Here is a 14,470-nt window from a genome sequence, read left to right as displayed (position 1 = left end):
CTCCACGCAGTTTTTGTGGACATGGGCTTTGGCAGACTGAGTTTGAGCTCTGCAGTCACTTTTGCAGCAGTTGTTTTCCTATTCCAGATCACAATACTGCGCAATGTCTGTCTGTCTCTTTCTGTCAGTTGACCATGTCTATGACGGATGCGGTATCAGATCCCTGCCCTCCTCACTAACTAGTGACAAGGGATTGGCCAATCTCACACCGCGCCGTCACATACGTAACAATGCCACTCTAAGCTGCCCCCTGCACAAAGATTTTCCAGGTTGCGGGACCACAATCTAGGTGGCAGCAGCCTGTGAGCGATTGTCACTGGGTTCATTAATTAGGCAATTAACCCTTTAAACTCCAAACTGCCACCAAATAGTTTTTGGGCCTATCAACCCTTCACAATATTAACAAGAACAATTCTGAAAAATAAACGTCTGTACACACACTGTCACCACCGACAGGTATATTTCAGAGATTTACTGTATACAGTAGCGCTCTTCAAGAGACAGGGATGCGTTAACTTGCATGAAAAGAGCATTAAAGACAGTTTTAACACTTTTCAGAATTAGGTTTTAATAATGAAAAGGTCTGAAAATAAATTATTTTTGCAGAAAAATATTTACAGAAAAAAAGGTTGTTTCAAAGAAAGAAAGAAAGAAAGAAATAATACAACAACAGAGGAATCAGAGTTAAGAAGGAGAATACTTACAATGTCCTTGGGTTTAGCAGAGTTCAGTTGATGCCAAGTGTTATCGGTTCTCAAACTTGACAGATGTTCCTGGTTTGATGGTACATGAGAACTGTCAACTGCCTAGACAACCCCCTTTTTCTCTGGGATCAAAGGAGTGTTGACAGAGGCCATCAGACCAATTAAGCGTCTGAGGAGTGGCCATCGTTTTTTATGACAGTATCATGGCCCTGCCTTACACACAGTTTTCTACCACTATTTATATCTCCTAATATGTACTGGTTGCATTCTTAAAACTGATTGATAGATTATTGTTCAGCATTGAATTTCGTGTCCAGGGATACTAAACACAGGGTAGCTCAGATAAACCTGTCACCCAGGAGGTTTCTGACTGCCATCTTCCCTTCTGTAGGTGCTAGCTTAGTCATGTATGACTTGGATATGTTCCATATGATATTTCCCATTAAAATATATACTTATTATTAATGCGTCATGTTTCTGTCTGATGTTAGGAATCGTGTGTGGATTTGTTAAGTTTTGAATTGGGTAAAGATCTCTGAAGGGTCATCTTTTGGCCCTGAATGCTTTTTACAATCCCCATTAGTTCTGGGTATCCTTTTATGGCATGCTATGTATTCCTAATGGATTTGGTCATAGTTCAATGATCAGTCTGGTTCAGCAGAATTTAACAGACATCCTGCCAGAACTCAATTAGCTCTACAGCTCTGTAAAGGCCTAAGTGGAGATAGGTTTGCTTGAAGCCCCAAGCACTTGTGTACTCAAAGGACCCTTTGAACTATAGCTATGTTCTGGGAGGGGGGGGGGGGACTAACAGAACTGCTGGATCTTTGGTTTTCAAACAGAGAAGCGAATGACAAAACAAAAGGTAATGGCTGAACATGTACAAAATGGCTGCTACCCAGACGGCTATCCGTGAACCCAGTATGCATGATCATTACAATGTTACCATGCTTATGCTTGTCCAATGACGTTTTCCCAGAAACTGTATATGCCGTCATAACCTTGGATACTGTACCTCGCAACACCGCAAATAAATTGGCAACCTCAGTCACAGAGGCACCAGCTAAGCGGGCACCAAGAATTTGCTCTCTTTGAAGCTCCATGAGCTCTGACATTACTCCGAATTACCAGCAGCACACGCAGTGAATGATGAAAGTGAGGCTTCCCAACTGCTAGCTAGGTGTCTCATCACACAGCGGAGGCAAAAGAATGTTACATCACTTCCGCTTTCAATGTGAAACATGTTGTCGCTTTCACACCTGCAAATCATTTAGTGTTTCCATATTTTTGTCTAACCCCCGCAATTGTCTCCAGTGTCAGGGTACTGCCCCATTCAGGTCTATGAAGAGTCATTGTGAAGATGTACCTTGAGAATTTTTGGGCCTGAGGACCAGAGAAAGCCATCACTGTTCTGTGGTAGATTAAGTTAGGGGGGGGGGGGCTAGAGAGTGTAGGTTGGTTTTTTTTTGGAAAGTTAACTAGTCCTTTACGGGTTGGTGTTGAAGGCTGTTTGAAATATCAGCCAATTCCCATGTGCAGCAAGCTGTACTTATCACATTTGTATAACAGTTTGCTTATACGTATTATTAAACTATATGATCAATTTCTGAACTTGGTAATTTGCCAGGGAACATTAAGATGATTTTGCACTGTGCACAGCCTATTAAAAGGCTTTCTACACGACCCCTTAGGCACATGTCTCCCCTTCCATTCTTCCCAGTAATAGTTTCCCTTGCATCCTAATGCATATAGCAATATACTAAATGTGTACACTTTTATATTACAGATTGAAGTCGGAGCAGTCCAGGACACAGAACCACCCCCAACTGATACAGAATTTGAAGGGGAAGGAGATTACGAGGAAGGGATTTTTGCTGAATGGTGGGCAGAACCAAAGTCAAAAGGAGACCTGGCTGACAAGCCAAGCTCAACCTAAAGCTTCTGGTCTACAGATGGACTTGTACGATCCACACCAAGGACAACACAAGGTGCCCAGTGTACATAATTCAAGTAACATTCCAATGCTAGAAAATTCCAACCATTCCACAATTTGTAGAAAACAATTTTCATCATGATGCCTACATGAGGACAGTGTAAACATATTGACTCTATAAAAAGTGTTCAGTGTTGTGTCTTATCCTTCAAGTCCTCTCAGAAGTGGTCCTTATTGGTCAAGTCTCACTTCTTGCAGGCACATGCTTCCATCTTTATTGGCTTACAAAGGGATAAACCACATACTAAAAGATGTTAGTTTCCTTTTCAATGGAAACTACTGGCACCTAGTTGCATTCAGTTGATTTTGTGATCAACTATTGGTCAAACTTGGTTGTAATGGCTTGAAAATTGCTTCCCGTTAAGAAGCCTATCACTGAGTGATTTACAGGCAAGCTGGAAGATAGAATACCATTCTTTGTTTTCTTACCTTGGACCTCATCCTTGGACCTTGGACCTTGGACCGTCAGCTCCAGTGGCATCCTCTTATGAGACGTCCTACTATACCCCTTTAAATGGAGTAAACAGTGGCACCATTTCCGGATGTTTAAGGAGTAATAAAAGGAATTGCAAAATGAAATCAACATCTTGTTTTTTTTTTTTTCTGTCGTCCAAAATATCCTGCTCTTTGCTAATATACGTCGACAGTATTCCATCAATCGTTGGTACATTTTTATTATGTCTTTTCTAAAGAGTTACATGATATGTTGCATCTCTTATTGTTGGGTTGGTAAGGCAAATATTAAAAAAAAAAAAGCTAAGAATGAAATATTAAAAAAATTAATGAAGTCTCCCCTGTCTACTTTGGTGATAAAGAAAGGAACAAGAAACGTAAGCAGAACAGGACCAAGAGCTTATTATCTAATTGCCGCCACAGCTGTTTAAAGTAGAACTAAACCCAATCACTAACATCCAATCATATAACAATAATTTCTATCCAAATAATTCTTACTGAAGAATTTTAACAAGATTAACAAATCAGTACATTATATGACGAGTACAGAAGTTGACACTAATGGGTGCGTAAAGTTGGCAGTCCCAGGCTCTCAGTGGTGCCAAGAAAGAGCTTTGAGGTTGCAAAAGGGCCATAATTTATAAGAGTGTTTCTATTATGAGATAGAAAATAAGCTAAAGTCACCAAATCCTCAATTTTTCCTCTTCATCTCTTCCAGAAGGAGTTAATCTACATGCTAGGGACAGTGAATAGTGTAGATAAGAGTATCATAAGAGGTCTAAGCATTGTCTGGGAATGATATGGGGGAGACTTTTCGAGTGGGGAACTGTGGAAGAACTACTAGTAATGTGGAATTTGGCTAATCAGCCACTCACATTGCAGCAGCTTATTTGCATTTAGGCATCTAGACGTGGTGAAGATGACTTGCTGAAGTTCAAATTGAGCATCAGAATGGGGAAGAAAGGGGATTTAAGTGACTTTAAATATGGCATGGTTGTTGGTGCCAGATGGCCTGGTCTGAGTATTTCAAAAACTGCTGATCTACTGGGATTTTTACACAAAACCATCTCTAGGGTTTACAGAGACTGGTCCGAAACAGAGAAAATATCCAGTGAGCGGGGTTTGTGTGGACAAAAATGCCTTGTTGAGGTCAGAGGAGAATGGGCAGACTGGTTTGAAATGATAGAAAGGCAACAGTAACTCAAATAACAACTTATTACAACCAAAGTATAGAATACAGAATATTATCTATGAACAAAATACACATCGAACTTTGAAGCAGATGGGCTACAGCAACAAAAGACCACAACGGTGCTACACCAGTCAACTAAGGAAACTGAGGCTACAATTGGCGCAGGCTCACCAAAATTGTAGAATAGAAGATAGGAAAAATGTTGCCTGGTCTGATGAGTCTCGATTTTATCTGCGACATTCAGATGGTAGGGTCAGAATTTGGTGTAAACAACATGAAAGCATGAATCCATCCTGCCTTCCATCAACGGTTCAGGCTGGTGGTGGTGGTGTAATGGTGTGGGGGATATTTTCTTGCCACACTTTGGGCCCCTTTGTACCTATTGAGCATGGTTTAAACGCCACGGCCTACCTGAGTATTGTTGCTGACCATGTCCATCCCTTTATGACTACAGTGTACCCATCTTCTGATGGCTCCTTCCAGGAGGATAATGTACCATGTCACAAAGCTCAAATCGTCTCACCACTGGATTCTTGAACAAGACAATGAGGTCACTGTGCTCCAATGACCTCCACACTCACCAGATCTTAATCCAATAGAGAGCCTTTGGGATGTGGTGGAACAGGAGCAACTGTGTGATGTCTATTTGAACCAAAATCTCTTAGGAATGTTTCCAACACCTTGCTTGAATTTATGTCACAAAGAATAAAGGGGTCCAACCAGTTACTAGCAAGGTGTATCTAATAAAATATTAATGGTGATATAATCAGCGCAAACCATATACGAAAAAAAATATAATAAAACATAGTAAATACACACACAAGGCCGCCAACAATCAGTGTTAAACACAAAACACCAGTGAGTAAATAAATATTGCTGCGCTAAGTGAATTAATCAAAATGATAAATAAATATGCATATAAAAATCATAATATGAAAGCAAACCAATGCTTATATAAATAAAAACATTCAGCAATCCGAGTGCTATAAATCAAGTGATAAATAAAAGCCCCAATGGTGCAAAACGTATATAATAAGTGGGCAAAAAGATCAAATAAAGAGCTACAGTGCCTTGCGAAAGTATTCGGCCCCCTTGAACTTTTTGACCTTTTGCCACATTTCAGGCTTTAAACATAAAGATATAAAACTGTAATTTTTTGTGAAGAATCAACAACAAGTGGGATACAATCATGAAGTGGAACGAAATTTATTGGATATTTCAAACTTTTTTCTCTATCGCTCATTGACAGACGTAGTCTTCTTGATTCTCAAGAGCTGGGTTATGTTGTCTCCGCAGGAGTAGGACTAGGCAGAAAGACAAAACGTTCTGGCTCCACCTTAGGGGCAGTCCCTGAGGGTATATCCTCCCTCTCTCTGCTACAGGGAATCAGTTTTTTTCTGTCTAGTCAGGAGTAAGGACCTAAGCTCCTTGCTGGGATCTTTTTGGTCCTGGCAAGATTTTTTCTTTAGAAGAAATATTTTTTAGGTAGTTTTTTTCTCCAGTGTTTTTCCTGTGAGATCTTCAAGCAAAAAACGCCGGACTGGGCGACACTAGTGGTCACCCCAGCCGGCCTACGAGCGCGCGCAGACCATTGCATTGCGCTTGGTCGGCCGCGACACATTCAAGTAAGTATGCGGGGCCGGGCGACGGGCTGGATGTTGAGATCCAGTGGTCACCCCGGTTTCTGCCTACGAGCGCGTGCAGACCAGAGCTCCGCGCTGGGTCGGCCGCGACGGAGTCCCAGTGGAGGGACTGACCTTGCGAGTTAAAAGTCTCGCTTGGACGCCAGGAACCAGAGAGTCGAGGCGTCCGGAGTGGTCCACAAACCCCCACCCCGGTGGAGAGGGTATTGTGAAGAGAGGGTGCCTGTCGGTTCGGTATGGTGAGTAAACGTTCCCTTTTTTCTTTCCTCGTTATGAGGCAGTATGTATTATGGGCCCCTCCATACATGGTCAGTATATATCTGACACTAAAAGTCCCCCTTGTAAATACAGCATGTGTTTGTGGGAAGTGGACTTGGTTTGAGAGCTAACACTCTACCCAGCAGACTGTAGCATTACAGCAGACATAGGAGGTATAATCCTACCTTATTTGTAGTGTATCTCCTGTAGATCTATCAATCGCCACTCAGCAGAGATGCAGGTGGATGTGCTGGGAAAAACGATTTCGGCGGTCCGCCGCCATTTTGCCGTAGACCAGGTGCATGCATGTCCTCAGGTCACGCCGGCCGCCATGTTTTTGGAGTCTAATGTCTCCTATATGGGGGCGGCCATGTTTCATGAGCCCAGCTACCTCGTGGAGAGCTGGGAACGCCGGAAGGCGTACACAGGGGGCGGAGCCACGTCCTTCTACCCGGGAAAAAGCAACAGCTCCTTCCAGTCTGTAAAGACAGACGCTGACTGCAGTTGGTTGGAAACTTCACTGCATCGGTTGGTGAGCCTTGGGGGTCCCTCTCTCTCTCTGTGGGATCGAGAAGCAGGTACTCTGAGGGGCGCTATTGCGCTAGGGGGAGACACATTAAAAAAAAAAAAAAAAAATTTAAAAAAAAAAAAGAGGTATTTTTTATTTAAAAAAAAAAAAAAAAAAAGTTTTTTTGTGTTTTCTGGCAAAGGTGTCCTGAATTATCATGGACCCTGCCACTCATGTATCTCCTCCAGATCCCCTCGAGGGGTCTGCGGGATCCTCCAGCACCCCACTGACGATTAAATCATTGTCCGCTATTATGGAAGCTTGTGTCCCGGGTGGAAGTGGCTTGTCAGGGACAGGGCGCAAGTAAGCGACCCCCGCCTAACCCCTTATTATCTGAAACCTCGGATTCAGACTCTGAGCCTATTTCTGCAGTTGCAGGTACTTCATCTGGTATTGGTGTCTCGTGTACTGTCTTTTCAGACAGTGAGGAGGATATTTCGGCATCAGCCATAGCCAGAGAGGAAGCGTTGGTAAACGCACTCATGGTATCTGTTCAAGAGACCTTAAGATTACAGGGTATTCCGTCAGAAATAGCTGAAACTGAAATCCCTTTTGGGACTAAAAACGCATCTAGTGGCGAAGGTTTTTTCCATTGCCCAAATGTTTTGGCAATCCAATCAAAGAAGAATGGAGTCTGCCAAAACGCATTTCTACTATTTCTAAACGCATTAACAGGCGTTATCCGTTTGAGGAAACCCTCATTAAGAAATGGACAGAACCACCTGTGGTGGATTCACCAATTGCTAGATTGAATAAAGCCACGGTTATTCCTCTAGAAGACGCTCCGTCTTTTAAAGATCCAGTGGATCGCAAGATAGAAGCTATGTCTCGCACCAGGTTTACCTTGATTGGATCAGCTTTCAGACCAATAATTGCTATTGGTCTGGTTTCGCAGGCTGTAACTGTATGGACCAAGTGGTTACGCCGGGACCTAGAAGAGGTCCCTCAGGCGGTATCAGATTTGTTGGAACAGATGATACAGGGGTTACAGTTTGTGTGTGATGCGGCGTTAGACGCCACTTCATTATTGGCACGAGCATCTGTCTCAGCGGTGGTTCTCAAGCGTACACTGTGGCTAAAAGGTTGGTTAGCCGACCAAGGTTCCAAAAAAGCATTGGCTAATTTCCCCTTTTTAGGAGAGCGTCTATTTGGAGCCAACTTAGATGAGATCATTAAGGATCTCACGGGTGGAAAGAGCACCTTTTTACCGCAAAATTTTAAAGGTAAAGGAACTCGTCAAAGACGAGGGCCTTCTTTTTCTGCTCACAAGAGGTTTTTTTCGTCCCGCGGGTGAAAAAATTAAGTCCTCCAAAGCTCCTGCAGGAGGCGTCAGGGGTCGTTGGTCGGGCAAGCAAAAGCCCGCCCCCTCTAGACCTGAAGATAAACCGTCCAAAGCCTGAAGGTGCGCCCCCCCACCCATAACTGGGGTGGGGGGACGTCTTCGCCGGTTCCCGGATCCATGGCTTTCCAGAATCCCGGACAGATGGGGTTGCGAAGTCATAAGGTCAGGGTACAAGATCGAGTTTCGATCTCTCCCACCGGCGCGATTCTTCCCTTCCAATAGCCGACTATCCCCGGATCGTTTAGACGATCTGTGGAGAGCAGTCACAGATTTACTACAACAAGGAGTGGTAGTCCACGTTCCTTGGACAGAACGCTTTCAGGGGTTTTTATTCAAACCTATTTACAATACCCAGGAAAGAGGGCAAAGTGCGTCCAATTCTGGACTTAAGGGCACTCAATTCTTTTGTCTACATAAGAAGATTCAGAATGGAGTCCATTCGCACAGTAGCAGCCTTTCTGCATCCAGGGGATGTCCTAGCGTCCATAGACATCTAGGACGCATATCTTCACATTCCCATTTTCGCAGGACATCAGCGGTTTCTACGTTTTTCCGTAGAAGAGAACCACTATCAGTTTGTGGCGTTACCTTTCGGTCTCGCCACGGCTCCGCTGGTCTTCACGAAGGTGTTGGCCCCAATGTTGGCACTTCTGCGCCAAAGAGACATATCGATTCTAGGTTACCTAGACGATCTTCTGCTTCATGCAGAGTCTCCTCAGACCTTGCTACAAAACATAGAAATTACTATGATTTCTTTACAGGAATTCGGGTGGCTGGTGAACCAGCAAAAGTCATTTCTGGTTCCCACCCAGAGGCTCGAATATCTGGGTCTAATTCTAGACACAGTCAGGACAAGAGTTTTTCTTCCGGTAGGGAAACTCCGAAAGATTCAATCAGCAGTCCACCAACAGCTGGTCTTCCCTTCGGACTTGCATGAGGGGTCTGGGGTTGATGGTGGCTTCCTTCGAAGCAGTCCCATTTGCCCAGTCCCATACCCGAATTCTTCAGCAAGAGATTCCTCTCAGATGGAATCGGAATCCGGAATCCCTGGACAATCAGATCCGATTGAGCAAACAGACCAGAGAGTCTCTGGTCTGGTGGCTTCGGTCTCCGATGCTCAGCCAGGGAAAGTCATTTCTGCCAATATATTGGACGATAGTGACCACGGATGCCAGTCTATCCGGATGGGGAGGAATTCTCGGTCAGTTATCTGTCCAGGGACTTTGGTCCCCGGAAGAATCCAGGTTACCGATAAATGTATTGGAACTGAGAGCGATCAGACTTTGTCTGATTCACTGGACCGAGCAGCTCCAGGGCAGCCCGGTTCGGATCCAGTCGGACAATGCCACGGCCGTGGCTTATGTCAATCACCAGGGGGGCACCAAGAGTGTCCGAGCGGCCAAAGAAGTGGCTTGCATTCTTCACTGGGCGGAACGATTTGTTCCAGCAATCTCTGCGGTGTTCATTCCGGGGGTGGAGAATTGGCAGGCAGATTATCTCAGCCGTCAGACCCTGGATCAGGGGGAATGGTCCCTCCATCCAGACGTTTTCCACCAGTTGTGCCTACGGTGGGGCACCCCGGATGTGGATCTGTTGGCATCACGATTCAACAGGAAAGTTCAGAGATTCGTGGCTCGCTCCCGCGATCCTCTAGCAGAAACCGCAGACGCACTGATCGCCCCGTGGGGGCAATACCAGCTAATATATGCCTTCCCTCCTCTCGCGTTACTGCCAAGACTTCTTCGCAGGATAGAGGAGGAAGGAATCCCAGTAATCCTGGTAGCTCCGGACTGGCCTCGTCGAGCTTGGTACGCCGACATGGTCAGACTGGTGGCGGACGTCCCGTGGAGACTTCCTCTCAGGGAGGATCTACTGTCTCAGGGACCGATCTTCCATCCTGCTTTACGATCGCTGGCTTTAACGGCCTGGCTATTGAGACCCAGGTGCTGAAGGACAAAGGTTTGTCAGCTTCAGTTATTCCTACTCTAGTTAAAGCAAGGAAAGCGACTTCCAGAAAGATTTATCATCGCACATGGAAGTCCTACATTGCATGGTGTGAACCTTTGGGGTTCCATCCTCGGTCTTATTCGATTAGTCGAATATTGGCTTTTCTGCAACAAGGGGTTGAGCAGAAACTGGCCTTGAGTACTTTCAAGGGTCAGGTCTCAGCATTAGCCATCTTCTTTCAGAAGCCTTTGGCTACTCATTCCTTGGTGCGGAACTTCATCCAGGGGGTGCGACATCTGGCTCCGCCAGTGCACGCGCCGTTACCCCCCTGGGATCTTAATTTAGTGTTGTCGGTTCTTCAGAAACCTCCCTTTGAAGATATTAGGGAGATTCCTCTACCCACGTTGTCCCAGAAGGTGGCCTTCTTGGTGGCTATTACTTCTGCACGCAGGGTGTCAGAACTGGCCGCATTATCTTGTCGTTCACCATATCTGGTGGTTCATAGAGATAAGGTGGTTCTTCGTCCGAATCCATCCTTCCTACCAAAAGTGGTTTCAGAATTTCATCTGAATGAAGAAATTGTATTACCTTCCCTGTGTCCTAAGCCCAGTCATCCTCGGGAGTTTGCTTTACACTCCTTGGATGTGGTCCGGGCGATCAGGGTATACTTGAAAACGACAGACTCGTTTCGCAAGACGGATTCACTTTTTGTGATCCCAGATGGACCCAAAAAGGGGTTGCCTGCATCTGCCGCGACCATTTCCAGATGGATCAGACAGACGGTAGTACAGGCTTATTCTATTAAGGGTCGGGAGCCCCCGTTCCCTGTTAAGGCGCACTCCACTCGGGCATTTAGTGCGTCATGGGCCTTTCGCCATCAGGCGTCAGTGGTCCAGGTGTGCAAGGCGGCTACCTGGTCGTTGGTGCATACCTTTACTAAACATTATAAAGTTGATGTAATGGCATCGTCTGATGCCTCGTTTGGCCGCAAGGTTTTGCAGGCCGCAATTTGAGGAGACCAGTGGTCTACCTCGAGGGTTTTTTCCGTTGGAAAATTTTTCTTTAGTCTCATTCTTTGTTTATAATGAGCCTTTAAAACTTCTAGTTTGGCACCAGTTGGGCCTTCTAGATTGGATTTGATTTTGTCAATCCCACCCCTCATTTGTGGCACTGCTTCTGGATGTCCCAGCTCTTGAGAATCAAGAAGACTACGTCTGTCAATGAGCGATAGAGAAAAATGGATTTTTGTAAGATCTTACCGTAAAATCCTTTTCTCTTAAGCTCATTGACAGACGTAGTACCCGCCCCTCTATCATTGAGTTGGGTTGGGTTAAATTCTCTGTACTGCTTTAAAACAGAACTGATTCCCTGTAGCAGAGAGAGGGAGGATATACCCTCAGGGACTGCCCCTAAGGTGGAGCCAGAACGTTTTGTCTTTCTGCCTAGTCCTACTCCTGCGGAGACAACATAACCCAGCTCTTGAGAATCAAGAAGACTACGTCTGTCAATGAGCTTAAGAGAAAAGGATTTTACGGTAAGATCTTACAAAAATCCATTTTTAACAAATAAAAAAACGAAAAATTGGGCGTGCAAAATTATTCAGCCCCCTTAAGTTAATACTTTGTAGCGCCACCTTTTGCTGCGATTACAGCTGTAAGTCGCTTGGGGTATGTCTCTATCAGTTTTGCACATCGAGAGACTGAAATTTTTGCCCATTCCTCCTTGCAAAACAGCTCGAGCTCAGTGAGGTTGGATGGAGAGCGTTTGTGAACAGCAGTTTTCAGTTCTTTCCACAGATTCTCAATTGGATTCAGGTCTGGACTTTGACTTGGCCATTCTAACACCTGTATATGTTTATTTGTGAACCATTCCATTGTAGATTTTGCTTTATGTTTTGGATCATTGTCTTGTTGGAAGACAAATCTCCGTCCCAGTCTCAGATCTTTTGCAGACTCCATCAGGTTTCCTTGCAGAATGGGCCTGTATTTGGCTCCATCCATCTTCCCATCAATTTTAACCATCTTCCCTGTCCCTGCTGAAGAAAAGCAGGCCCAAACCATGATGCTGCCACCACCATGTTTGACAGTGGGGATGGTGTGTTCAGGGTGATAAGCTGTGTTGCTTTTACGCCCAACATAACGTTTTGCATTGTTGCCAAAAAGTTTGATTTTGGTTTCATCTGACCAGAGCACCTTCTTCCACATGTTTGGTGTCTCCCAGGTGGTTTGTGGCAAACTTTAAACGACACTTTTTATGGATATCTTTAAGAAATGGCTTTCTTCTTGCCACTCTTCCATAAAGGCCAGATTTGTGCAGTATACGACTGATTGTTGTCCTATGGACAGAGTCTCCCACCTCAGCTGTAGATCTCTGCAGTTCATCCAGAGTGATCATGGGCCTCTTGGCTGCATCTCTGATCAGTCTTCTCCTTGTATGAGCTGAAAGTTTAGAGGGACGGCCAGGTCTTCGTAGATTTGCAGTGGTCTGATACTCCTTCCATTTCAATATTATCGCTTGCAGGGCTGCCGCTAGAAATCCTGGGGCCCCATACAGCCTACTTGACAGGGCCCCCCCCCCCCTTTCCACCGAAAATATCAAAATTATATTATCACCCCTCCCCCAATCCTAGCAGAAATTCCTCCCAATGACCCCTCACAGCGCAACCCCCCAAATTCCTCCACAAATTCACAACCCCATCCCCGTACAGAGTGCAGGGGTCAGGAATACATTCAGGAGAATGCTAGATACAGAATGCAGGGTTCTGGAGTGCATTATGCACAGGGTTCAGGAGAGTGCTAGATACAGAATGCAGGGTTCTGGAGTGCATTATGCACAGGGTTCAGGAGAATGTTAGATACAGAATGCAGGGTTCTGGAGTGCATTATGCACAGGGTTCAGGAGAGTGCTAGATAGGGAGTAGTGCCTTACTAAGCTGACCAAGATTTCCCATAGATACAAATGTTAGACAGGGAGCAGTGCCGTACCAAGTTGACCAAGATTCTCCATTGAGGCCAATGTTAAAAATCGGGAGTAGTGCCATACCAAGCTGTACATAGTAGCAAATGTACGTAAATGTCTCTGTACTGCACCTTTTCCCAGGTGCTACAACCTCTGCAACACATACACCTCTCCTCTGCCCTTATCTTCCCCAAATGTCCCCCATCTTCCACATGATTACATTTCTGTTGCTGGCTGCCATAGCTTCCTTCTCCTTCTTCCCTATGCACAGGGGGCGGGTCTGAGTAGCAGTCCCGCCCATTACCGACATCACAGCATGAATTTGACAGGTGCAGTCTCTCATTGTGGCTGCATAGTGCACACCCAGCTGTTTTTTTAGCCAATCCCTGGCTGTTCTAAATGTTCCCACTGCTGCCGGTCCTTCTGAGCTAGAAGGTAACATTTATCACTAGAATTATGCCAGACAAAGCCTCTGCACAGCGGGACAGTCCTGCCCAGGTTGGGAAGTATGCTGTCATCCTACCGATCTTCCTGCTGTCAGGGCCCCCCTATGTGCCGGGGCCCCATACAGTAGTATTGGCTGTACCCCCCTGATGGCTGCCCTGATCGCTTGCACAGTGCTCCTTGGGATGTTTAAAGCTTGGGAAATCTTTTTGTATCCAAATCCGGCTTTAAACTTCTCCACAACAGTATCTCGGACCTGCCTGGTGTGTTCCTTGTTCTTCATGATGCTCTCTGCGCTTTAAACGGACCTCTGAGACTATCACAGTGCAGGTGCATTTATACGGAGACTTGATTACACACAGGTGGATTCTATTTATCATCATTAGTCATTTAGGTCAACATTGGATCATTCAGAGATCCTCACTGAACCTCTGGAGAGAGTTTGCTGCACTGAAAGTAAAGGGGCTGAATAATTTTGCACGCCCAATTTTTCAGTTTTTTATTTGTTAACAAAGTTTGAAATATCCAATAAATTTCATTCCACTTCATGATTGTGTCCCACTTGTTGTTGATTCTTCACAAAAAATCACAGTTTTATATCTTTATGTTTGAAGCCTGAAATGTGACAAAAGGTCGCAAAGTTCAAGGGGGCTGAATACTTTTGCAAGGCACTGTATATCTTCATCTGTGATCTAACAGTGCAAAAAGTGCTCCACGCTTCACTCAGGTGCTCCCGGTGATTGGTGCAGGATTAGCAGCTCACCTTAGGGATAGACTCAAAGGAGTCATACACGCCTAAAGATGTTATGGATACACAGCCTGGTCACCCCTCTCCTTCTGCTCCAGTTGACCCTCCAAGTACGCCAGGAACTCAGCATAAAATAAATAGAAGAAGGGATCTAGTGCTCTCTGTTTCTAATGCTTTATTCAATCCAATGTAAAAATATCCACTTACATATTTCAGCACT

The 14,470-nt window shown here is 45.1% G+C and overlaps 1 protein-coding gene across 1 annotated transcript in view; it reads left to right on the top strand.

Moving 5' to 3' along the window:
- Positions 1 to 2,781, top strand: part of P3H4 (prolyl 3-hydroxylase family member 4 (inactive)) — a 58,933-nt gene extending 56,152 nt beyond the window's left edge. Inside the window, exon 7 of the mRNA XM_082273019.1 lies at positions 2,491 to 2,781. Coding sequence (XP_082129145.1) covers positions 2,491 to 2,640 — 150 coding nt within the window. The 3' untranslated portion in view covers positions 2,641 to 2,781. The remainder of the gene's footprint in view (positions 1 to 2,490) is intronic.
- The last annotated feature ends 11,689 nt before the right edge of the window (positions 2,782 to 14,470 follow it).

The sequence above is a fragment of the Pelophylax lessonae genome (genome assembly GCF_965119305.1).
Source record: "Pelophylax lessonae genome assembly, chromosome: 11".
NCBI classification, from domain to species: domain Eukaryota; kingdom Metazoa; phylum Chordata; class Amphibia; order Anura; family Ranidae; genus Pelophylax; species Pelophylax lessonae.
This window is presented reverse-complemented; position numbering and strand designations above follow the sequence as displayed.